Source organism: Eucyclogobius newberryi, unplaced genomic scaffold, assembly GCF_026437365.1.
Source record: "Eucyclogobius newberryi isolate DKJ021-1_F unplaced genomic scaffold, fEucNew1.0.hap1 SCAF_38, whole genome shotgun sequence".
Lineage (NCBI taxonomy): Eukaryota > Metazoa > Chordata > Actinopteri > Gobiiformes > Gobiidae > Eucyclogobius > Eucyclogobius newberryi.
The window spans coordinates 136,249-161,925 of NW_027316034.1; the positions used below are offsets into that span (position 1 = coordinate 136,249).

A 25,677-nucleotide genomic window follows, 5' to 3' on the forward strand; every position below is an offset into this window, starting at 1 on the left:
CAGACCTTCAGAGTCCAGACCCTCAGAGTCCAGACCCTCAGAGTCCAGACCCTCAGAGTCCAGACCTTCAGAGTCCAGACCCTCAGAATCCAGACCTTCAGAGTCCAGACCTTCAGAGTCCAGACCCTCAGAGTCCAGACCCTCAGAGTCCAGACCCTCAGAGTCCAGACCTTCAGAGTCCAGACCCTCAGAGTCCAGACCAGGAGCCAAACCAGAACCAAACCAGGATGTCCTCTTCTGTTAAACAAGAGGTGAGTTCACTGTTCAGGTCCTCCTCTGACCCTCAGGTCCTCCTCTGACCCTCAGGTCTTCCTCTGACCCTCAGGTCCTCCTCTGACCCTCAGGTCTTCCGCTGACCCTCAGGTCCTCCTCTGACCCTCAGGTCTTCCTTTGACCCTCAGGTCTTCCTTTGACCCTCAGGTCTTCCTCTGACCCTCAGGTCCTCCTCTGACCCTCAGGTCTTCCTTTGACCCTCAGGTCTTCCTCTGACCCTCAGGTCCTCCTTTTACCCTCAGGTCCTCCTCTGACCCTCAGGTCTTCCTCTGACCCTCAGGTCCTCCTCTGACCCTCAGGTCCTCCTCTGACCCTCAGGTCCTCCTCTGACCCTCAGGTCCTCAGACTTGGCCGGGTTATCCTCAGGGACCTGTTGTTCCTGTCCCGGTCCGTAGTCCAGTCTTATACAGATCACTTGGACATTTTGAACCACTTCCTGAAACTTTACCACAACAGCTTCAGACTCCGCCTCCAGGAGCTTGCAGACGTCTCATTGGACAGTGACCGTGCCTATTTGCTCCTCTGGACCAATCACAGCTACCAACGGTGAGAGTGGGCGGGGTTTCTACACTAAAGACATTAGATAATTTTCTCATCATCATTACGAGCATTTTTTTGGTGTGAAAACAATTCTCTTCCATTTTAGATTCTTTCAGATTTATTAATTTCATTAATATTTATTTTAGAATATTGTAATCATTCTTGACCCAAACAGTGAAGTTCTGCTTCATGCTGAGCTCAAAGACCGACTGAAGAGTGAGGACCTGGGACCTTTACTGAGTCCTGTGGTTCTCAAGAAGATCCAGGGCCAGCACCGGGACTCCATCCAGGTAAGATTGGTCTACAGGGATCTCAACCAGTTTAGAGAGGGATCTGGACAGGTTTAAGGAGGATCTCAACCAGCTTAGAGAGGGATCTGGACAGGTTTAAGGAGGATCTCAACCAGCTTAGAGAGGGATCTGGAGAGGTTTAAGGGAGGATCTCAACCAGCTTAGAGAGGGATCTGGACAGGTTTAAGGAGGATCTCAACCAGCTTAGAGAGGGATCTGGACAGGTTTAAGGAGGATCTCAACCAGCTTAGAGAGGGATCTGGAAAGGTTTAAGGAGGATCTGGACAGGTATAAGGAGGATCTGGACAGGTTTAAGGAGGATCTGAACAGGTTTAAGGATGATCTGGACAGGTTTAAGGAGGATCTGAACAGGTTTAAGGAGGATCTGAACAGGTTTAAGGAGGATCTGAACAGGTTTAAGGAGGATCTGAACAGGTTTAAGGAGGATCTGGAAAGGTTTAAGGAGGATCTGGACAGGTTTAAAGAGGATCTGAACAGGTTTAAGGAGGATCTGAACAGGTTTAAGGAGGATCTGAACAGGTTTAAGGAGGATCTGAACAGGTTTACATCTGTGTTCTCAGAGTCGGGTGCATTTCTGGTTGAACAACATTCTTCTGAAGGAGGAAAAGTCCTGGAGATCTGGTTCTGGGTCTGAGATGATTGACGGCTTCTGCTTCAGTCCTCTGGCCCTGGACGTGATCCAGGTCGGCTAAAAAGACTTCAACACTATTAGATCATGATATATACTTATAATATATACTTATAATATATACTGAATATAAACTGATATTTTATACTAAACTGTATTTAGACTGATCCTTGGAATTGTTTCAGGTAATAGACGGAGCACTTCAAGAATTGAAATGCTTGAGCCCGGACCAGAGACCGGACCAGACATCGGACCAGACACCGGACCAGAGACCGGACCAGAGACCGGACCAGAGACCGGACCAGAGACCGGACCAGAGTCAGATCTTTTCTGAGCTCCCAGGTTTCCTCAGCAGGTGAGTCACTGTAGTTTCAGTCAGGGTTTTTGGGGGTTGTTTCGTTTGTAACAGAATGGGCTGAAAGAAAAGAACACAAGTAGCACAAAACATTTAAAGAAACACGGCACGCGGTCCCACTGGATCCAAAGTCTGTAAAATGTGTCCATTTCTAAATTCAGTCAGAATGTGATCGTTTAATGTTCAAACCAGTGTCCGTCGAGTCCTTTGTTGTACATGAGTCCAGGGACTCGTGGAGCATCTGTGTCCACAGGTCATCGATGTGAACAGATTGCAAGTGAAATTAAATATGAAATATAGTTTGATAGAATAAGTGTTTATCAGAGGAAAGAGCTCATACTTCCCCCAGAGTTGCTCCTAGGGCAGCGGAGCTGAAACTGTAGCTTTATATTTCTGTTCCTAACTGGTCTGACCATAAGTCATTTCAAAGAGGAACGTTTTAAGCCTGGACTTAAATGAAGAGACTGTGTCAGCATATTTAACATGGGTCGGGAGCTGATTACATAACACAGGAGCTCTACCTCCTACTGTGCTTTTAGAGACTCTTGGGACCACCAGAAGGCTCTACCTCCTACTGTGCTTTTAGAGACTCTTGAGACCACCAGATCAGTGTGTGGATGCAAAACAATGAAATCATCGTCTTTGCCCCACAGAAACCCCGCGCTGCTGCTCGGGTCCTGACTAGAACCAGGACGTACCATCACATTAGTCCTGTTCTCAGGTCTCTGCACTTCCCCCTGTGGCTCAGAGAAGAGACTTTAAAGCAGCTCTGCTTGTGTATAAGTCTCTCTATGGCCAAGCACAAAAGTACATCTCGGACTCTGAGGACCTCAGGGGCCGGCCTCCTGCTGGTGCCAGAGTCAGGACTAAACATGGACCGGTCTCCTGCTGGTGCCAGAGTCAGGACTAAACATGGACCGGCCTCCTGCTGGTGCCGGAGTCAGGACTAAACATGGACCGGCCTCCTGCTGGTGCCGGAGTCAGGACTAAACATGGACCGGCCTCCTGCTGGTGCCAGAGTCAGGACTAAACATGGAGCGGCCTCCTGCTGGTGCCAGAGTCAGGACTAAACATGGACCGGCCTCCTGCTGGTGCCAGAGTCAGGACTAAACATGGAGCGGCCTCCTGCTGGTGCCAGAGTCAGGACTAAACATGGAGCGGCCTCCTGCTGGTGCTAGAGTCAGGACTAAACATGGAGCGGCCTCCTGCTGGTGCCAGAGTCAGGACTAAACATGGAGCGGCCTCCTGCTGGTGCCAGAGTCAGGACTAAACATGGGTAAATATGGGAAAGAGTGTCTGCAGTTTGGTCCATCACTAAGCACGGACATAATGTATGATTCATGTCAGCAAAATTGTTAAATTGAATGAATAGAAATGAGGGTTTTGTGATTTCTGTTGTGTGATTGTAATGATCTTTGTTCCTGTTGTGAAGCACTTTGCCTTGTGTATTAATTGTGCGACACAAAAACGTGCCTTGCTCATGTGCTCCGGGTGAAGAAGGAGTTTTCTCTCAATTCTGATGCATTTACAAATTCAGAGGATCTTCTTTGTCACACACGGTTTTGGTCTCAGCGCAGACAGGGTCAGGGTCAGGGTTAGGGTTGGGGTCAGGGTCACAGTTAGGATCAGGGTTACGGTAAAGGTCAGGGTCAGGGTCAGGGTTAGGGTTAGGGTCAGGGTCAGGGTTAGGGTTAGGGTTAGTGGGTTAGGATTAGGGTCAGGTTAGGGTCAGGGTTAGTGTCAGGCTTAGGGTTAAGGTCAGGGTAAGGGTTAGGGTCAGGGTCAGGGTTAGGGTTAGGGTTAGGGTTAGGGTTAGGGTTAGGGTAAGGGTCAGGGTCAGGCTTAGGTTTGGGTTAACATCTGTTTAAATGTGATCATCTCTGAATAGAATTATTTTAGACTGACCATTTCCTGTATAAAACATTTCCTCAAACTCTAGCCCTAACCCTAACCCTGTGCAGAACTTACAGGAGGGTCTCAGTTTGTGCAGAACTTAAAGGGGGGTCTCAGTTTATGCAGAACTTACAGGAGGGTCTAAGTTTGTGCAGAATTTACAGAAGGGTCTCAGTTTGTGCAAAACTTACCCGAGAGTTTCAGTCTGTGCAGAACTTACAGAATCGTTTTAGTTTGTGCAGTACTTACAGGAGTCTCAATTTGTGCAGAACTTACAGGAGAATCTCAGTTTGTGCAGAACTTACAGGAGGGTCTCAGTTTGTGTAGAACTTACAGGACGGTCTCAATTTGTGCAGAACTTACAGGAGAGTCTCAGTTTGTGCAGAACTTAAAGGAGGGTCTCAGTTTGTGCAAAACTTACAGGATCTCAATTTGTGCAGAACTTACAGGAGAATCTCAGTTTGTGCAGAACTTCCAGGAGAGTCTAAGTTTGTGCAGAACTTACAGGAGAGTCTCAGTTTGTGCAGAACTTACAGGAGGTTCTCAGTTTATGCAGAACTTACAGGAGGGTCTCAGTCTGTGCAGAACTTAAAGGATCGTTTCAGTTTGTGCAGAACTTATAGGAGAGTCTCAGTTTGTGCGGAACTTACAGGAGGGTCTCAGTTTGTGCAGAACTTACAGGAGGGTCTCAGTTTGTGCAGAACTTACAGGAGAGTCTCAGTTTGTGCGGAACTTACAGGAGGGTCTCAGTTTGTGCAGAACTTACAGGAGGGTCTCAGTTTGTGCAGAACTTACGGGAGTGTCAGTTGGTGCAAAACTTAAAGGAGAGTCTCAGTTTGTGCAGAACTTACAGGAGGGTCTCAGTCTGTGCAGAACTTAAAGGATCGTTTCAGTTTGTGCAGAACTTACAGGAGAGTCTCAGTTTGTGCGGAACTTACAGGAGGGTCTCAGTTTGTGCAGAACTTACAGGTGGGTCTCAGTTTGTGTAGAACTTACAGGAGAGTCTCAGTTTGTGCAGAACTTACAGGAGAGTCTCAGATTGTGCGGAACTTACAGGACGGTCTCAGTTTGTGCATAACTTACAGGAGGGTCTCAGTTTGTGTAGAACTTACAGGAGAGTCTCAGTTTGTGAAGAACTTACAGGATCTCAATTTGTGCTGAACTTACAGGAGAATCTCAGTTTGTGCAAAACTTACAGGAGGGTTTCAGTCTGTGCGGAACTTAATGGATCGTTTCAGTTTGTGCAGAACTTACAGGAGGGTCTCAGTTTGTGCAGAACTTACAGGAGGGTCTCAGTTTGTGTAGAACTTACAGGAGAGTCTCAGTTTGTGAAGAACTTACAGGATCTCAATTTGTGCTGAACTTACAGGAGAATTTCAGTTTGTGCAAAACTTACAGGAGAGTTTCAGTATGTGCGGAACTTAAAGGATCGTTTCAGTTTGTGCAGAACTTACAGGAGAGTCTCAGTTTGTGCAGAACTTACATGAGGGTCTCAGTTTGTGTAGAACTTACAGGAGAGTCTCAGTTTGTGAAGAACTTACAGGATCTCAATTTGTGCTGAACTTACAGGAGAATCTCAGTTTATGCAAAACTTACAGGAGGGTCTCAGTTTGTGCAGAACTTACAGGATTCTCAATTTCTGCAAAACTTACAGGAGAGTCTCAGTCTGTACAGAACTTACAGGAGTATCTCAGTTTGTGCAAAACTTACAGGAGAGTCTTAGTTTGTGCAGAACTTACCGGAGATTTTCAGTTTGTGCAGAACTTACAGGATAGTTTCAGTTTTTAAAGAACTTACAGGAAGTAAGTTTTTTTTTTCAAACTGAGTCCAGATGACTACAACTGAAGCTTTTTCTACTATGGAACACGCCTGGACGAATGAGGGATTACACCGACAACTTACAGGAAGGTCTCAGTTTGTGTAGAACTTACAGGACAGTCTCAATTTGTGCAGAACTTACTTGAAAGTCTCAGTTTGTGCAGAACTTAAAGGACTCTCAGATTGTGCAGAACTTACAGGAGAGTCTCAGTTTGTGCAGAACTTGCAGGAGAGTCAGTTTGTGCAGAACTTACAGGGGAGTCTCAGTTTGTGCAGAACTTACGGGAGGGTCTCAGTTTGTGCAGAACTTACAGGATTCTCAATTTGTGCAGAATTTACAGAAGGGTCTCAGTTTGTGCAGAACTTACAGGGAGATCTCAGTTTGTGAAGAACTTACAGGAGGGTCTCAGTCTGTGCAGAACTTACAGGAGAGTCTCAATTAGTGTAGAACTTACCGGTGAGTTTCAGTCTGTGCAGAACTTACAGGATCGTTTCAGTTTGGGCAGAACTTACAGGAGTCTCAGTTCATGCAGAACTTACAGGAAGGTCTCAGTTTGTGTAGAACTTACAGGACAGTCTCAATTTGTCCAGAACTTACTGGAGAGTCTCAGTTTGTGCAGAACTTAAAGGACTCTCAGTTTGTGCAGAACTTGCAGGAGAGTCTCAGTTTGTGCAGAACTTACAGGAGAGTCTAAGTTTGTGCAGAACTTACAGGAGAGTTTAAGTTTGTGCAGAACTTATAGGAGGGTGTCAGTTTTTGCAGAACTTACAGGAGGGTCTCAGTTTGCTCAGAACTTACAGAAGGGTCTCAGTTTGTGCAGAACTTACAGGAGAGTCTAAGTTTGTGCAGAACTTACAGGAGGGTCTCAGTTTGTGTAGAACTTACAGGAGAGTCTCAGTTTGTGAAGAACTTACAGGATCTCAATTTGTGCTGAACTTACAGGATCGTTTAAGTTTGTGCAGAACTTACAGGAGGGTCTCAGTTTGTGTAGAACTTACAGGAGAGTCTCAGTTTGTGAAGAACTTACAGGATCTCAATTTGTGCGGAACTTAAAGGATCGTTTCAGTTTGTGCAGAACTTACAGGAGGGTCTCAGTTTGTGCAGAACTTACAGGAGACTCTCAGTTTGTGAAGAACTTACAGGATCTCAATTTGTGCTGAACTTACAGGAGAATCTCAGTTTGTGCAAAACTTACAGGAGAGTTTCAGTCTGTTCGGAACTTAAAAGATCGTTTCAGTTTGTGCAAAACTTACAGGAGAGTCTCAGTTTGTGCAGAACTTACAGGAGGGTCTCAGTTTGTGCAGAACTTACATGAGGGTCTCAGTTAGTGTAGAACTTACAGGTGAGTCTCAGTTTGTGAAGAACTTACAGGATCTCAATTTGTGCTGAACTTACAGGAGAATCTCAGTTCGTGTAAAACTTACAGGAGGGTCTCAATTTGTGCAGAACTTACAGGATCTCAATTTCTGCAAAACTTACCGGAGGGTCTCAGTCTGTACAGAACTTACAGGAGGATCTCAGTTAGTGCAGAACTTACAGGAGAGTCTTAGTTTGTGCAGAACTTACAGGATCGTTTCATTTTTTGCAGAACTTACAGGAGTCTCTGTTTTTGCAGAACTTACAGGAGAGTCTCAGTTTTTGCAGAACTTACAGGAAGGTCTCAGTTTTTTTAGAACTTACAGGACAGTCTTAATTTGTTTAGAACTTACTGGAGAGTCTCAGTTTGTGCAGATTTTAAAGGACTCTCAGATTGTGCAGAACTTACAGGAGAGTCTCAGTTTGTGCAGAACTTGCAGGAGAGTCTCAGTTTGTGCAGAACTTACAGGAGAGTTTCAGTTTGTGCAGAACTTACAGGATCGTTTCAGTTTGTGCAGAACTTACAGGATCTCAATTTGTGCTGAACTTACAGGAGAATCTCAGTTTGTGCAGAACTTACCGGAGAGTTTCAGTCTGTGCAGAACTTACAGGATCGTTTCAGTTTGTGCAGAACTTACAGGAGAGTCTCAGTTTTTGCAGAACTTACAGGAAGGTCTCAGTTTGTGTAGAACTTACAGGACAGTCTCAATTTGTGCAGAACTTACTGGAGAGTCTCAGTTTGTGCAGAACTTAAAGGACTCTCAGATTGTGCAGAACTTACAGGAGAGTCTCAGTTTGTGCAGAACTTGCAGGAGAGTCTCAGTTTGTGCAGAACTTACAGGAGAGTCTCAGTTTGTGCAGAACTTACGGGAGTGTCAGTTGGTGCAAAACTTAAAGGAGAGTCTCAGTTTGTGCAGAACTTACAGGAGGGTCTCAGTTTGTGCAGAACTTAAAGGATTCTCAATTTGTGCAGAATTTACAGAAGGGTCTCAGTTTGTGCAGAACTTACCGGAGAGTTTCAGTCTATGCAGAACTTACAGGATCGTTTCAGTTTGTGCATAACTTACAGGAGAGTCTCAGTTTTTGCAGAACTTACAGGAAGGTCTCAGTTTGTGTAGAACTTACAGGACAGTCTCAATTTGTGCAGAACGTACTGGAGAGTCTCAGTTTGTGCAGAACTTAAAGGACTCTCAGATTGTGCAGAACTTACAGGAGAGTCTCAGTTTGTGCAGAACTTGCAGGAGAGTCTCAGTTTGTGCAGAACTTACCGGAGTGTCAGTTGGTGCAAATCTTAAAGGAGAGTCTCAGTTTGTGCAGAACTTACAGGAGGGTCTCAGTTTGTGCAGAACTTAAAGCATTGTTTCAGTTTATGAAGAACTTACAGGAGGGTCTCAGTCTGTGCAGAACTTACCTGAGAGTCTCAATTAGTGCAGAACTTACCGGAGAGTTTCAGTCTGTGCAGAACTTACAGGATGGTTTCAGTTTGTGCAGAACTTACAGGAAGGTCTCAGTTTGTGTAGAACTTACAGGACAGTCTCAATATGTGCAGAACTTACTGAAGAGTCTCAGTTTGTGCAGAACTTAAAGGACTCTCAGTTTGTGCAGAACTTAAAGGACTCTCAGTTTGTGCAGAACTTGCAGGAAAGTCTCAGTTTGTGCAAAACTTAAAGGAGAGTCTCAGTTTGTGCAGAAATTACAGGAGAGTCTCAGTTTGTGCAGAACTTACAGGATTCTCAATTTGTGCAGAATTTACAGGAGAATCTCAGTTTGTGCAGAACTTACAGGAGGGTCTCAGTTTGTGCAGAACTTACAGGAGAGTCTCAGTTTGTTCAGAACTTACAGAAGGGTCTCAGTTTGTGCAGAACTTACAGGAGGGTCTCAGTTTGTGAAAAACTTAGAGAAGGGTCTCAGTTTGTGCACAACTTACAGGAGGGTCGCAGTTTGTGCAGAACTTACAGGAGGGTTTCAGTCCGTGCATTCCTTACAGGAGAGTCTCAATTTGTGCAGAACTTACAGGAGAGTCTCAGTTTGTGCAGAACTTACAGGAGGGTCTCAGTTTTTGCAGAACTTACAGGATCTCAATTTGTGCAGGACTTATTGGAGAGTCTCAGTTTGTGCAGAACTTACAGGAGGATCTCAGTTTGTGCAGAACTTACAGGAGGATCTCAGTTTGTGCAGAACTTACAGGATTCTAAATTTGTGCAGAACTTACAGGAGAATCTCAGTTTGTACAGAACTTACAGGAGGGTCTCAGTTCGTGCAGAACTTACAGGATTCTAAATTTGTGCAAAATTTAAAGAAGGGTCTCAGTTTGTGCAGAACTTACAGGAAGGTCTCAGTTTGTGAAGAACTTACAGGAGGGTCTCAGTCTGTCCAGAACTTACAGGACTCTCAGTTTTTGCAGAACTTACAGGAGAGTCTCAGTTTTTGCAGAACTTACATGAGTGTCAGTTTGTGCAGAACTTACAGGAGTGTCTCAGTTTGTGCAGAAATTACAGAATATCAATTTGTGCAGAACTTACAGGAGGGTCTCAGTTTGTGCAGAACTTACAGGATCTCAATTTCTGCAAAACTTACAGGAGGGTCTCAGTCTGTACAGAACTTACAGGAGGATCTCAGTTTGTCTAAAACTTACAGGAGAGTCTTAGTTTGTGCAGAACTTACCGGAGAGTTTCAGTCTGTGCAGAACTTACAGGATCGTTTCAGTTTGTGCAGAACTTACAGGAGAGTCTCAGTTTTTGCAGAACTTACAGGAAGGTCTCAGTTTGTGTAGAACTGACAGGACAGTCTCAATTTGTGCAGAACTTACTGGAGAGTCTCAGTTTGTGCAGAACTTAAAGGACTCTCAGATTGTGCAGAACTTACAGGAGAGTCTCAGTTTGTGCAGAACTTGCAGGAGAGTCTCAGTTTGTGCAGAACTTACAGGAGAGTCTCAGTTTGTGCAGAACTTACGGGAGTGTCAGTTGGTGCAAAACTTAAAGGAGAGTCTAAGTTTGTGCAGAACTTACAGGAGGGTCTCAGTTTGTGCAGAACTTAAAGGATTCTCAATTTGTGCAGAATTTACGGAAGGGTCTCAGTTTGTGCAGAACTTACAGGAGAGTCTCAGTTTTTGCAGAACTTACAGGAAGGTCTCAGTTTGTGTTGAACTTACAGGACAGTCTCAATTTGTGCAGAACGTATTGGAGAGTCTCAGTTTGTGCAGAACTTGCAGGAGAGTCTCAGTTTGTGCAGAACTTACGGGAGTGTCAGTTGGTGCAAAATTAAAGGAGAGTCTCAGTTTGTGCAGAACTTACAGGAGGGTCTCAGTTTGTGCAGAACTTAAAGGATTCTCAATTTGTGCAGAATTTACAGAAGAGTCTCAGTTTGTGCAGAACTTAAAGCAGGGTTTCAGTTTATGAAGAACTTACAGGAGGGTCTCAGTCTGTGCAAAACTTACAGGAGAGTCTCAATTAGTGCAGAACTTACCGGAGAGTTTCAGTCTGTGCAGAACTTACGGGATGGTTTCAGTTTGTGCAGAACTTACAGGAGTCTCAGATTTTGCAGAACTTACAGGAAGGTCTCAGTTTGTGTAGAACTTACAGGACAGTCTCAATATGTGCAGAACTTACTGGAGGGTCTCAGTTTGTGCAGAACTTAAAGGACTCTCAGATTTTGCAGAACTTACAGGAGGGTCTCAGTTTGTGCAGAACTTGCAGGAGAGTCTCAGTTTGTGCAGAACTTACAGGAGAGTCTAAGTTTGTGCAGAACTTACAGGAGAGTCTCAGTTTGTGCAGAACTTACAGGAGTGTCAGTTGGTGCAAAACTTAAAGGAGAGTCTCAGTTCGTGCAGAACTTACAGGAAGGTCTCGGTTTGTGTAGAACTTACAGGACAGTCTCAATTTTAGAAGAATTTACTGAAGAGTCTCAGTTTGTGCAGAACTTAAATGACTCTCAGATTGGGCAGAACTTACAGGAGAGTCTCAGTTTAGGCAGAACTTGCAGGAGAGTCTCAGTTTGTGCAGAACTTACAGGAGAGTCTAAGTTTGTGCAGAACTTACAGGAGAGTCTCAGTTTGTGCAGAACTTACAGGAGTGTCAGTTGGTGCAAAACTTAAAGGAGAGTCTCAGTTTGTGCAGAACTTACAAGAGGGTCTCAGTTTGTGCAGAACTTACAGGATTCTCAATTTGTGCAGAATTTACAGAAGGGTCTCAGTTTGTGCAGAACTTAAAGCAGGGTTTCAGTTTATGAAGAACTTACAGGAGGGTCTCAGTCTGTGCAGAACTTGCAGGAGAGTCTCAATTAGTGCAGAACTTACAGGATGGTTTCAGTCTGTGCAGAACTTACAGGATGGTTTCAGTTTGTGCAGAACTTACAGGGGTCTCAGTTTTTGCAGAACTTACAGGAAGGTCTCAGTTTGTGTAGAACTTACAGGACAGTCTCAATTTGTGCAGAACTTAGTGGAGAGTCTCAGTTCGTGCAGAACTTAAAGGATTCTCAGTTTGTGCAGAACTTAAAGGACTCTCAGTTTGTGCAGAACTTGCATGAAAGTCTCAGTTTGTGAAGAACTTAGAGAAGGGTCTCAGTATGTGCAGAACTTACAGGAGGGTCTCAGTTTGTGCAGAACTTACAGGAGGGTCTCAGTTTGTGCAGAACTTACAGGAGGGTTTCAGTCCGTGCAGACCTTACAGGAGAGTCTCAATTTGTGCAGAACTTACAGGAGAGTCTCAGTTTGTGCAGAACTTACAGGAGGGTCTCAGTTTTTGCAGAACTTACAGAATCTCATTTTGTGCAGGACTTATTGGAGAGTCTCAGTTTGTGCAGAACTTACAGGAGGATCTCAGTTTGTGCAGAACTTACAGGATTCTAAATTTGTGCAAAACTTACAGGAGAATCTCAGTTTGTACAGAACTTACAGGAGGGTCTCAGTTCGTGCAGAACTTACAGGATTCTCAATTTGTGCAGAATTTACAGAAGGGTCTCAGTTTGTGCAGAACTTACAGGAGGGTCTCAGTCTGTCCAGAACTTACAGGAGAGTCTCAGTTTGTTCAGAACTTACAGAAGGGTCTCAGTTTGTGCAGAACTTACAGGAGGGTCTCAGTTTGTGAAGAACTTAGAGAAGGGTCTCAGTATGTGCAGAACTTACAGGAGGGTCTCAGTTTGTGCAGAACTTACAGGAGGGTCTCAGTTTGTGCAGAACTTACAGGAGGGTCTCAGTTTGTGCAGAACTTACAGAATATCAATTTGTGCAGAACTTACAGGAGGGTCTCAGTTTGTGCAGAACTTACAGGATTCTCAATTTGTGCAGAATTTACAGGAGAATCTCAGTTTGTGCAGAACTTACAGGAGGGTCTCAGTTTGTACAGAACTTACAGGAGAGTCTCAGTTTGTTCAGAACTTACAGAAGGGTCTCAGTTTGTGCAGAACTTACAGGAGGGTCTCAGTTTGTGAAGAACTTAGAGAAGGGTCTCAGTATGTGCAGAACTTACAGGAGGGTCTCAGTTTGTGCAGAACTTACAGGAGGGTCTCAGTTTGTGCAGAACTTACAGGAGGGTTTCAGTCCGTGCAGACCTTACAGGAGAGTCTCAATTTGTGCAGAACTTACAGGAGAGTCTCAGTTTGTGCAGAACTTACAGGAGGGTCTCAGTTTTTGCAGAACTTACAGGATCTCATTTTGTGCAGGACTTATTGGAGAGTCTCAGTTTGTGCAGAACTTACAGGAGGATCTCAGTTTGTGCAGAACTTACAGGATTCTAAATTTGTGCAAAACTTACAGGAGAATCTCAGTTTGTACAGAACTTACAGGAGGGTCTCAGTTCGTGCAGAACTTACAGGATTCTCAATTTGTGCAGAATTTACAGAAGGGTCTCAGTTTGTGCAGAACTTACAGGGAGGTCTCAGTTTGTGAAGAACTTACAGGAGGGTCTCAGTCTGTCCAGAACATACAGGAGAGTCTCAATTAGTGCAGAACTTACCGGAGAGTTTCAGTCTGTGCAGAACTTACAGGATCGTTTCAGTTTGGGCAGAACTTACAGGAGTCTCAGTTTTTGCAGAACTTACAGGAGAGTCTCAGTTTTTGCAGAACTTACATGAGTGTCAGTTTGTGCAGAACTTACAGGAGGGTCTCAGTTTGTGCAGAACTTACAGAATATCAATTTGTGCAGAACTTACAGGAGGGTCTCAGTTTGTGCAGAACTTACAGGATCTCAATTTCTGCAAAACTTACAGGAGGGTCTCAGTCTGTACAGAACTTACAGGAGGATCTCAGTTTGTCTAATACTTACAGGAGAGTCTTAGTTTGTGCAGAACTAACCGGAGAGTTTCAGTCTGTGCAGAACTTACAGGATTGTTTTAGTTTGTGTAGAACTTACAGGACAGTCTCAATTTGTGCAGAACTTACTGGAGAGTCTCAGTTTGTGCAGAACTTAAAGGACTCTCAGATTTTACAGAACTTACAGGAGAGTCTCAGTTTGTGCAGAACTTGCAGGAGAGTCTCAGTTTGTGCAGAACTTACAGGAGAGTCTAAGTTTGTGCAGAACTTACAGGAGAGTCTCAGTTTGTGCAGAACTTACAGGAGTGTCAGTTGGTGCAAAACTTAAAGGAGAGTCTCAGTTCGTGCAGAACTTACAGGAAGGTCTCGGTTTGTGTAGAACTTACAGGACAGTCTCAATTTTAGAAGAATTTACTGGAGAGTCTCAGTTTGTGCAGAACTTAAATGACTCTCAGATTGGGCAGAACTTACAGGAGGTTCTCAGTTTAGGCAGAACTTGCAGGAGAGTCTCAGTTTGTGCAGAACTTACAGGAGAGTCTAAGTTTGTGCAGAACTTACAGGAGAGTCTCAGTTTGTGCAGAACTTACAGGAGTGTCAGTTGGTGCAAAACTTAAAGGAGAGTCTCAGTTTGTGCAGAACTTACAAGAGGGTCTCAGTTTGTGCAGAACTTACAGGATTCTCAATTTGTGCAGAATTTACAGAAGGGTCTCAGTTTTTGAATAACTTAAAGCAGGGTTTCAGTTTATGAAGAACTTACAGGAGGATCTCAGTTTATGCAGAACTTACAGGATCTCAATTTCTGCAAAACTTACAGGAGAGTCTTAGTTTGTGCAGAACTTACCGGAGAGTTTCAGTCAGTGCAGAACTTACAGGATTGTTTCAGTTTGTGTAGAACTTACAGGACAGTCTCAATTTGTGCAGAACTTACTGGAGAGTCTCAGTTTGTGCAGAACTTAAAGGACTCTCAGATTGTGCAGAACTTACAGGAGAGTCTCAGTTTGTGCAGAATTTACAGAAGGGTGTCAGTTTGTGCAGAACTTACAGGAGGGTGTCAGTTTGTGAAGAACTTACAGGAGGGTGTCAGTTTGTGAAGAACTTACAGGAGGGTCTCAGTCTGTACAGAACTTACAGCAGGATCTCAGTTTGTGCAAAACTTACAGGAGAGTCTTAGTTTGTGCTGAACTTACCGGAGAGTTTCAGTCTGTGCAGAACTTACAGGATTGTTTCAGTTTGTGTAGAACTTACAGGACAGTCTCAATTTGTGCAGAACTTACTGGAGAGTCTCAGTTTGTGCAGAACTTAAAGGACTCTCAGATTGTGCAGAACTTACAGGAGAGTCTCAGTTTGTGCAGAACCTGCAGGAGAGTCTCAGTTTGTGCAGAACTTACAGGAGAGTCTAAGTTTGTGCAGAACTTACAGGAGAGTCTCAGTTTGTGCAGAACTTACAGGAGAGTCTCAGTTTGTGCAGAACTTACAGGAGAGTCTAAGTTTGTGCAGAACTTACAGGAGAGTCTCAATTAGAGCAGAACTTACCGGAGAGTTTCCTGTCCGTGCAGAACTTACAGGATTGTTTCAGTTTGTGCAGAACTTACAGGAGTCCCAGTTTTTGCAGAACTTACAGGAGAGTCTCAGTTATTGCAGAACTTACAGGAAGGTCTCAGTTTTTGTAGAACTTACAGGACAGTCTCAATTTGTGCAGAACTTACTGGAGAGTCTCAGTTTGTGCAGAACTTGAAGGACTCTCAGTTTGTGCAGAACTTACAGGAGAGTCTCAGTTTGTGCAGAACTTACAGGAGGTTCTCAGTTTATGCAGAACTTACAGGAGGGTCTCAGTTTGTGCAAAACTTACAGGAGAGTTTCAGTCTGTGCAGAACTTAAAGGATCGTTTCAGTTTGTGCCGAACTTACAGGAGTGTCTAAGTTTGTGCAGAACTTACAGGAGGGTCTTAGTTTGTGCAGAACTTACAGGAGAGTCTCAGTTTGTGTAGAACTTACAGGAGAGTCTCAGTTTGTGAAGAACTTACAGGATCTCAATTTGTGCTGAACTTATAGGAGAATCTCAGTTTTTGCAGAACTTAGGGAGAGTTTCAGTTTGTGCAGAACTTACAGGAGAGTCTCAGTTTGTGCAGAACCTACAGGAGTGTCAGTTGGTGCAAAACTTAAAGGAGAGTCTCAGTTTGTGCAGAACTTACAGGATTCTCAATTTGTGCAGAATTTACAGAAGGGTCTCAGTTTGTGCAGAACCTGCAGGAGAGTCTCAGTTTGTGCAGAACTTACAGGAGAGTCTAAGTTTGTGTTGAACTTACAGGAGAGTCTCAGTTTGTGCAGAACTTTCAGGAGAGTCTTAGTTCGTGCAGAACCTGCAGGAGAGTCTCAGTTTGTGCAGAACTTACAGGAGGGTCTCAGTTTGTGCAGAACTTACAGGATTCTCAATTTGTGCAGAATATACAGAAGGGTCTCAGTTTGTGCAGAACTTACAGGGAGGTCTCAGTTTGTGAAGAACTTACAGGAGGGTCTCAGTCAGTCCAGAACTTACAGGAGAGTCTCAATTAGTGCAGAACTTACCGGAGAGTTTCAGTCTGTGCAGAACTTACAGGATCGTTTCAGTTTTTGCAGAACTTACAGGAGAGTCTCAGTTTTTGCAGAACTTACAGGAGTGTCAGTTTGTGCAGAACTTACAGGAGGGTCTCTGTTTGTGCAGAACTTACAGAATATCAATTTGTGCAGAACTTACAGGAGGGTCTCAGTTTATGCAGAACTTACAGGATCTCAATTTCTGCAAAACTTACAGGAGAGTCTTAGTTTGTGCAGAACTTACCGGAGAGTTTCAGTCAGTGCAGAACTTACAGGATTGTTTCAGTTTGTGTAGAACTTACAGGACAGTCTCAATTTGTGCAGAACTTACTGGAGAGTCTCAGTTTGTGCAGAACTTAAAGGACTCTCAGATTGTGCAGAACTTACAAGAGAGTCTCAGTTTGTGCAGAACTTGCAGGATAGTCTCAGTTTGTGCAAAACTTACAGGAGAGTCTAAGTTTGTGCAGAACTTACAGGAGGGTGTCAGTTTGTGAAGAACTTACAGGAGGGTCTCAGTCTGTACAGAACTTACAGCAGGATCTCAGTTTGTGCAAAACTTACAGGAGAGTCTTAGTTTGTGCTGAACTTACCGGAGAGTTTCAGTCTGTGCAGAACTTACAGGATTGTTTCAGTTTGTGTAGAACTTACAGGACAGTCTCAGTTTGTGCAGAACTTAAAGGACTCTCAGATTGTGCAGAACGTACAGGAGAGTCTCAGTTTGTGCAGAACCTGCAGGAGAGTCTCAGTTTGTGCAGAACTTACAGGAGAGTCTAAGTTTGTGCAGAACTTACAGGAGGGTCTCAGTTTGTGAAGAACTTAGAGAAGGGTCTCAGTATGTGCAGAACTTACAGGAGGGTCTCAGTTTGTGCAGAACTTACAGGAGGGTCTCAGTTTGTGCAGAACTTACAGGAGGGTCTCAGTTTGTGCAGAACTTACAGAATATCAATTTGTGCAGAACTTACAGGAGGGTCTCAGTTTGTGCAGAACTTACAGGATTCTCAATTTGTGCAGAATTTACAGGAGAATCTCAGTTTGTGCAGAACTTACAGGAGGGTCTCAGTTTGTACAGAACTTACAGGAGAGTCTCAGTTTGTTCAGAACTTACAGAAGGGTCTCAGTTTGTGCAGAACTTACAGGAGGGTCTCAGTTTGTGAAGAACTTAGAGAAGGGTCTCAGTATGTGCAGAACTTACAGGAGGGTCTCAGTTTGTGCAGAACTTACAGGAGGGTCTCAGTTTGTGCAGAACTTACAGGAGGGTTTCAGTCCGTGCAGACCTTACAGGAGAGTCTCAATTTGTGCAGAACTTACAGGAGAGTCTCAGTTTGTGCAGAACTTACAGGAGGGTCTCAGTTTTTGCAGAACTTACAGGATCTCATTTTGTGCAGGACTTATTGGAGAGTCTCAGTTTGTGCAGAACTTACAGGAGGATCTCAGTTGGTGCAGAACTTACAGGATTCTAAATTTGTGCAAAACTTACAGGAGAATCTCAGTTTGTGCAGAACTTAGGGAGAGTTTCAGTTTGTGCAGAACTTACAGGAGAGTCTCAGTTTGTGCAGAACCTACAGGAGTGTCAGTTGGTGCAAAACTTAAAGGAGAGTCTCAGTTTGTGCAGAACTTACAGGATTCTCAATTTGTGCAGAATTTACAGAAGGGTCTCAGTTTGTGCAGAACCTGCAGGAGAGTCTCAGTTTGTGCAGAACTTACAGGAGAGTCTAAGTTTGTGTTGAACTTACAGGAGAGTCTCAGTTTGTGCAGAACTTTCAGGAGAGTCTTAGTTCGTGCAGAACCTGCAGGAGAGTCTCAGTTTGTGCAGAACTTACAGGAGGTTCTCAGTTTATGCAGAACTTACAGGAGGGTCTCAGTTTTCTGCAAAACTTACAGGAGAGTTTCAGTCTGTGCAGAACTTAAAGGATCGTTTCAGTTTGTGCCGAACTTACAGGAGTGTCTAAGTTTGTGCAGAACTTACAGGAGGGTCTTAGTTTGTGCAGAACTTACAGGAGAGTCTCAGTTTGTGTAGAACTTACAGGAGAGTCTCAGTTTGTGAAGAACTTACAGGATCTCAATTTGTGCTGAACTTACAGGAGAATCTCAGTTTGTGCAGAACTTAGGGAGAGTTTCAGTTTGTGCAGAACTTACAGGAGAGTCTCAGTTTGTGCAGAACCTACAGGAGTGTCAGTTGGTGCAAAACTTAAAGGAGAGTCTCAGTTTGTGCAGAACTTACAGGATTCTCAATTTGTGCAGAATTTACAGAAGGGTCTCAGTTTGTGCAGAACCTGCAGGAGAGTCTCAGTTTGTGCAGAACTTACAGGAGAGTCTAAGTTTGTGTTGAACTTACAGGAGAGTCTCAGTTTGTGCAGAACTTTCAGGAGAGTCTTAGTTCGTGCAGAACCTGCAGGAGAGTCTCAGTTTGTGCAGAACTTACAGGAGGGTCTCAGTTTGTGCAGAACTTACAGGATTCTCAATTTGTGCAGAATATACAGAAGGGTCTCAGTTTGTGCAGAACTTACAGGGAGGTCTCAGTTTGTGAAGAACTTACAGGAGGGTCTCAGTCAGTCCAGAACTTACAGGAGAGTCTCAATTAGTGCAGAACTTACCGGAGAGTTTCAGTCTGTGCAGAACTTACAGGATCGTTTCAGTTTTTGCAGAACTTACAGGAGAGTCTCAGTTTTTGCAGAACTTACAGGAGTGTCAGTTTGTGCAGAACTTACAGGAGGGTCTCTGTTTGTGCAGAACTTACAGAATATCAATTTGTGCAGAACTTACAGGAGGGTCTCAGTTTATGCAGAACTTACAGGATCTCAATTTCTGCAAAACTTACAGGAGAGTCTTAGTTTGTGCAGAACTTACCGGAGAGTTTCAGTCAGTGCAGAACTTACAGGATTGTTTCAGTTTGTGTAGAACTTACAGGACAGTCTCAATTTGTGCAGAACTTACTGGAGAGTCTCAGTTTGTGCAGAACTTAAAGGACTCTCAGATTGTGCAGAACTTACAGGAGAGTCTCAGTTTGTGCAGAACTTGCAGGATAGTCTCAGTTTGTGCAAAACTTACAGGAGAGTCTAAGTTTGTGCAGAACTTACAGGAGGGTGTCAGTTTGTGAAGAACTTACAGGAGGGTCTCAGTCTGTACAGAACTTACAGCAGGATCTCAGTTTGTGCAAAACTTACAGGAGAGTCTTAGTTTGTGCTGAACTTACCGGAGAGTTTCAGTCTGTGCAGAACTTACAGGATTGTTTCAGTTTGTGTAGAACTTACAGGACAGTCTCAGTTTGTGCAGAACTTAAAGGACTCTCAGATTGTGCAGAACGTACAGGAGAGTCTCAGTTTGTGCAGAACCTGCAGGAGAGTCTCAGTTTGTGCAGAACTTACAGGAGAGTCTAAGTTTGTGCAGAACTTACAGGAGGGTCTCAGTTTGTGAAGAACTTAGAGAAGGGTCTCAGTATGTGCAGAACTTACAGGAGGGTCTCAGTTTGTGCAGAACTTACAGGAGGGTCTCAGTTTGTGCAGAACTTACAGGAGGGTCTCAGTTTGTGCAGAACTTACAGAATATCAATTTGTGCAGAACTTACAGGAGGGTCTCAGTTTGTGCAGAACTTACAGGATTCTCAATTTGTGCAGAATTTACAGGAGAATCTCAGTTTGTGCAGAACTTACAGGAGGGTCTCAGTTTGTACAGAACTTACAGGAGAGTCTCAGTTTGTTCAGAACTTACAGAAGGGTCTCAGTTTGTGCAGAACTTACAGGAGGGTCTCAGTTTGTGAAGAACTTAGAGAAGGGTCTCAGTATGTGCAGAACTTACAGGAGGGTCTCAGTTTGTGCAGAACTTACAGGAGGGTCTCAGTTTGTGCAGAACTTACAGGAGGGTTTCAGTCCGTGCAGACCTTACAGGAGAGTCTCAATTTGTGCAGAACTTACAGGAGAGTCTCAGTTTGTGCAGAACTTACAGGAGGGTCTCAGTTTTTGCAGAACTTACAGGATCTCATTTTGTGCAGGACTTATTGGAGAGTCTCAGTTTGTGCAGAACTTACAGGAGGATCTCAGTTTGTGCAGAACTTACAGGATTCTCAATTTGTGCAGAATTTACAGGAGAATCTCAGTTTGTGCAGAACTTACAGGAGGGTCTCAGTTTTTGCAGAACTTACAGGATCTCATTTTGTGCAGGACTTATTGGAGAGTCTCAGTTTGTGCAGAACTTACAGGATTCTAAATTTGTGCAAAACTTACAGGAGAATCTCAGTTTGTACAGAACTTACAGGAGGGTCTCAGTTCGTGCAGAACTTACAGGATTCTCAATTTGTGCAGAATTTACAGAAGGGTCTCAGTTTGTGCAGAACTTACAGGGAGGTCTCAGTTTGTGAAGAACTTACAGGAGGGTCTCAGTCTGTCCAGAACTTACAGGAGAGTCTCAATTAGTGCAGAACTTACCGGAGAGTTTCAGTCTGTGCAGAACTTACAGGATCGTTTCAGTTTGGGCAGAACTTACAGGAGTCTCAGTTTTTGCAGAACTTACAGGAGAGTCTCAGTTTTTGCAGAACTTACATGAGTGTCAGTTTGTGCAGAACTTACAGGAGGGTCTCAGTTTGTGCAGAACTTACAGAATATCAATTTGTGCAGAACTTACAGGAGGGTCTCAGTTTGTGCAGAACTTACAGGATCTCAATTTCTGCAAAACTTACAGGAGGGTCTCAGTCTGTACAGAACTTACAGGAGGATCTCAGTTTGTCTAATACTTACAGGAGAGTCTCAGTTTGTGCAGAACTTACAGGAGGGTCTCAGTTTGTGCAGAACTTACAGAATATCAATTTGTGCAGAACTTACAGGAGGGTCTCAGTTTGTGCAGAACTTACAGGATTCTCAATTTGTGCAGAATTTACAGGAGAATCTCAGTTTGTGCAGAACTTACAGGAGGGTCTCAGTTTGTACAGAACTTACAGGAGAGTCTCAGTTTGTTCAGAACTTACAGAAGGGTCTCAGTTTGTGCAGAACTTACAGGAGGGTCTCAGTTTGTGAAGAACTTAGAGAAGGGTCTCAGTATGTGCAGAACTTACAGGAGGGTCTCAGTTTGTGCAGAACTTACAGGAGGGTCTCAGTTTGTGCAGAACTTACAGGAGGGTTTCAGTCCGTGCAGACCTTACAGGAGAGTCTCAATTTGTGCAGAACTTACAGGAGAGTCTCAGTTTGTGCAGAACTTACAGGAGGGTCTCAGTTTTTGCAGAACTTACAGGATCTCATTTTGTGCAGGACTTATTGGAGAGTCTCAGTTTGTGCAGAACTTACAGGAGGATCTCAGTTTGTGCAGAACTTACAGGATTCTCAATTTGTGCAGAATTTACAGGAGAATCTCAGTTTGTGCAGAACTTACAGGAGGGTCTCAGTTTTTGCAGAACTTACAGGATCTCATTTTGTGCAGGACTTATTGGAGAGTCTCAGTTTGTGCAGAACTTACAGGAGGATCTCAGTTTGTGCAGAACTTACAGGATTCTAAATTTGTGCAAAACTTACAGGAGAATCTCAGTTTGTACAGAACTTACAGGAGGGTCTCAGTTCGTGCAGAACTTACAGGATTCTCAATTTGTGCAGAATTTACAGAAGGGTCTCAGTTTGTGCAGAACTTACAGGGAGGTCTCAGTTTGTGAAGAACTTACAGGAGGGTCTCAGTCTGTCCAGAACTTACAGGAGAGTCTCAATTAGTGCAGAACTTACCGGAGAGTTTCAGTCTGTGCAGAACTTACAGGATCGTTTCAGTTTGGGCAGAACTTACAGGAGTCTCAGTTTTTGCAGAACTTACAGGAGAGTCTCAGTTTTTGCAGAACTTACATGAGTGTCAGTTTGTGCAGAACTTACAGGAGGGTCTCAGTTTGTGCAGAACTTACAGAATATCAATTTGTGCAGAACTTACAGGAGGGTCTCAGTTTGTGCAGAACTTACAGGATCTCAATTTCTGCAAAACTTACAGGAGGGTCTCAGTCTGTACAGAACTTACAGGAGGATCTCAGTTTGTCTAATACTTACAGGAGAGTCTTAGTTTTTGCAGAACTAACCGGAGAGTTTCAGTCTGTGCAGAACTTACAGGATTGTTTTAGTTTGTGTAGAACTTACAGGACAGTCTCAATTTGTGCAGAACTTACTGGAGAGTCTCAGTTTGTGCAGAACTTAAAGGACTCTCAGATTTTACAGAACTTACAGAAGAGTCTCAGTTTGTGCAGAACTTGCAGGAGAGTCTCAGTTTGTGCAGAACTTACAGGAGAGTCTAAGTTTGTGCAGAACTTACAGGAGAGTCTCAGTTTGTGCAGAACTTACAGGAGTGTCAGTTGGTGCAAAACTTAAAGGAGAGTCTCAGTTCGTGCAGAACGTACAGGAAGGTCTCGGTTTGTGTAGAACTTACAGGACAGTCTCAATTTTAGAAGAATTTACTGGAGAGTCTCAGTTTGTGCAGAACTTAAATGACTCTCAGATTGGGCAGAACTTACAGGAGGTTCTCAGTTTAGGCAGAACTTGCAGGAGAGTCTCAGTTTGTGCAGAACTTACAGGAGAGTCTAAGTTTGTGCAGAACTTACAGGAGAGTCTCAGTTTGTGCAGAACTTACAGGAGTGTCAGTTGGTGCAAAACTTAAAGGAGAGTCTCAGTTTGTGCAGAACTTACAAGAGGGTCTCAGTTTGTGCAGAACTTACAGGATTCTCAATTTGTGCAGAATTTACAGAAGGGTCTCAGTTTTTGAATAACTTAAAGCAGGGTTTCAGTTTATGAAGAACTTACAGGAGGATCTCAGTTTATGCAGAACTTACAGGATCTCAATTTCTGCAAAACTTACAGGAGAGTCTTAGTTTGTGCAGAACTTACCGGAGAGTTTCAGTCAGTGCAGAACTTACAGGATTGTTTCAGTTTGTGTAGAACTTACAGGACAGTCTCAATTTGTGCAGAACTTACTGGAGAGTCTCAGTTTGTGCAGAACTTAAAGGACTCTCAGATTGTGCAGAACTTACAGGAGAGTCTCAGTTTGTGCAGAATTTACAGAAGGGTGTCAGTTTGTGCAGAACTTACAGGAGGGTGTCAGTTTGTGAAGAACTTACAGGAGGGTGTCAGTTTGTGAAGAACTTACAGGAGGGTCTCAGTCTGTACAGAACTTATAGCAGGATCTCAGTTTGTGCAAAACTTACAGGAGAGTCTTAGTTTGTGCTGAACTTACCGGAGAGTTTCAGTCTGTGCAGAACTTACAGGATTGTTTCAGTTTGTGTAGAACTTACAGGACAGTCTCAATTTGTGCAGAACTTACTGGAGAGTCTCAGTTTGTGCAGAACTTAAAGGACTCTCAGATTGTGCAGAACTTACAGGAGAGTCTCAGTTTGTGCAGAACCTGCAGGAGAGTCTCAGTTTGTGCAGAACTTACAGGAGAGTCTAAGTTTGTGCAGAACTTACAGGAGAGTCTCAGTTTGTGCAGAACTTACAGGAGAGTCTCAGTTTGTGCAGAACTTACAGGAGAGTCTAAGTTTGTGCAGAACTTACAGGAGAGTCTCAATTAGAGCAGAACTTACCGGAGAGTTTCCTGTCCGTGCAGAACTTACAGGATTGTTTCAGTCTGTGCAGAACTTACAGGAGTCCCAGTTTTTGCAGAACTTACAGGAGAGTCTCAGTTATTGCAGAACTTACAGGAAGGTCTCAGTTTTTGTAGAACTTACAGGACAGTCTCAATTTGTGCAGAACTTACTGGAGAGTCTCAGTTTGTGCAGAACTTGAAGGACTCTCAGTTTGTGCAGAACTTACAGGAGAGTCTCAGTTTGTGCAGAACTTACAGGAGGTTCTCAGTTTATGCAGAACTTACAGGAGGGTCTCAGTTTGTGCAAAACTTACAGGAGAGTTTCAGTCTGTGCAGAACTTAAAGGATCGTTTCAGTTTGTGCCGAACTTACAGGAGTGTCTAAGTTTGTGCAGAACTTACAGGAGGGTCTTAGTTTGTGCAGAACTTACAGGAGAGTCTCAGTTTGTGTAGAACTTACAGGAGAGTCTCAGTTTGTGAAGAACTTACAGGATCTCAATTTGTGCTGAACTTACAGGAGAATCTCAGTTTGTGCAGAACTTAGGGAGAGTTTCAGTTTGTGCAGAACTTACAGGAGAGTCTCAGTTTGTGCAGAACCTACAGGAGTGTCAGTTGGTGCAAAACTTAAAGGAGAGTCTCAGTTTGTGCAGAACTTACAGGATTCTCAATTTGTGCAGAATTTACAGAAGGGTCTCAGTTTGTGCAGAACCTGCAGGAGAGTCTCAGTTTGTTTAGAACTTACAGGACAGTCTCAATTTTAGAAGAATTTACTGGAGAGTCTCAGTTTGTGCAGAACTTAAATGACTCTCAGATTGGGCAGAACTTACAGGAGGTTCTCAGTTTAGGCAGAACTTGCAGGAGAGTCTCAGTTTGTGCAGAACTTACAGGAGAGTCTAAGTTTGTGCAGAACTTACAGGAGAGTCTCAGTTTGTGCAGAACTTACAGGAGTGTCAGTTGGTGCAAAACTTAAAGGAGAGTCTCAGTTTGTGCAGAACTTACAAGAGGGTCTCAGTTTGTGCAGAACTTACAGGATTCTCAATTTGTGCAGAATTTACAGAAGGGTCTCAGTTTTTGAATAACTTAAAGCAGGGTTTCAGTTTATGAAGAACTTACAGGAGGATCTCAGTTTATGCAGAACTTACAGGATCTCAATTTCTGCAAAACTTACAGGAGAGTCTTAGTTTGTGCAGAACTTACCGGAGAGTTTCAGTCAGTGCAGAACTTACAGGATTGTTTCAGTTTGTGTAGAACTTACAGGACAGTCTCAATTTGTGCAGAACTTACTGGAGAGTCTCAGTTTGTGCAGAACTTAAAGGACTCTCAGATTGTGCAGAACTTACAGGAGAGTCTCAGTTTGTGCAGAATTTACAGAAGGGTGTCAGTTTGTGCAGAACTTACAGGAGGGTGTCAGTTTGTGAAGAACTTACAGGAGGGTGTCAGTTTGTGAAGAACTTACAGGAGGGTCTCAGTCTGTACAGAACTTATAGCAGGATCTCAGTTTGTGCAAAACTTACAGGAGAGTCTTAGTTTGTGCAGAACTTACCGGAGAGTTTCAGTCAGTGCAGAACTTACAGGATTGTTTCAGTTTGTGTAGAACTTACAGGACAGTCTCAATTTGTGCAGAACTTACTGGAGAGTCTCAGTTTGTGCAGAACTTAAAGGACTCTCAGATTGTGCAGAACTTACAGGAGGTTCTCAGTTTGTGCAGAACTTGCAGGATAGTCTCAGTTTGTGCAAAACTTACAGGAGAGTCTAAGTTTGTGCAGAACTTACAGGAGGGTGTCAGTTTGTGAAGAACTTACAGGAGGGTCTCAGTCTGTACAGAACTTACAGCAGAATCTCAGTTTGTGCAAAACTTACAGGAGAGTCTTAGTTTGTGCTGAACTTACCGGAGAGTTTCAGTCTGTGCAGAACTTACAGGATTGTTTCAGTTTGTGTAGAACTTACAGGACAGTCTCAGTTTGTGCAGAACTTAAAGGACTCTCAGATTGTGCAGAACGTACAGGAGAGTCTCAGTTTGTGCAGAACCTGCAGGAGAGTCTCAGTTTGTGCAGAACTTACAGGAGAGTCTAAGTTTGTGCAGAACTTACAGGAGAGTCTCAGTTTGTGCAGAACTTACAGGAGAGTCTCAGTTTGTGCAGAACTTACAGGAG

General features: G+C 43.7%; 1 protein-coding gene across 1 annotated transcript in view; it reads left to right on the forward strand.

Annotated features, from left to right (window-relative positions):
* The first annotated feature begins 216 nt into the window (after positions 1-216).
* LOC140376661 (exocyst complex component 3-like) overlaps positions 217-25,677 on the forward strand; it is a 480,321-nt gene continuing 454,860 nt past the window's right edge. Inside the window, exons 1-5 of the mRNA XM_072462138.1 lie at positions 217-251; positions 611-819; positions 989-1,103; positions 1,685-1,807; positions 1,938-2,107. Coding sequence (XP_072318239.1) covers positions 228-251; positions 611-819; positions 989-1,103; positions 1,685-1,807; positions 1,938-2,107 — 641 coding nt within the window. The 5' untranslated portion in view covers positions 217-227. The remainder of the gene's footprint in view (positions 252-610; positions 820-988; positions 1,104-1,684; positions 1,808-1,937; positions 2,108-25,677) is intronic.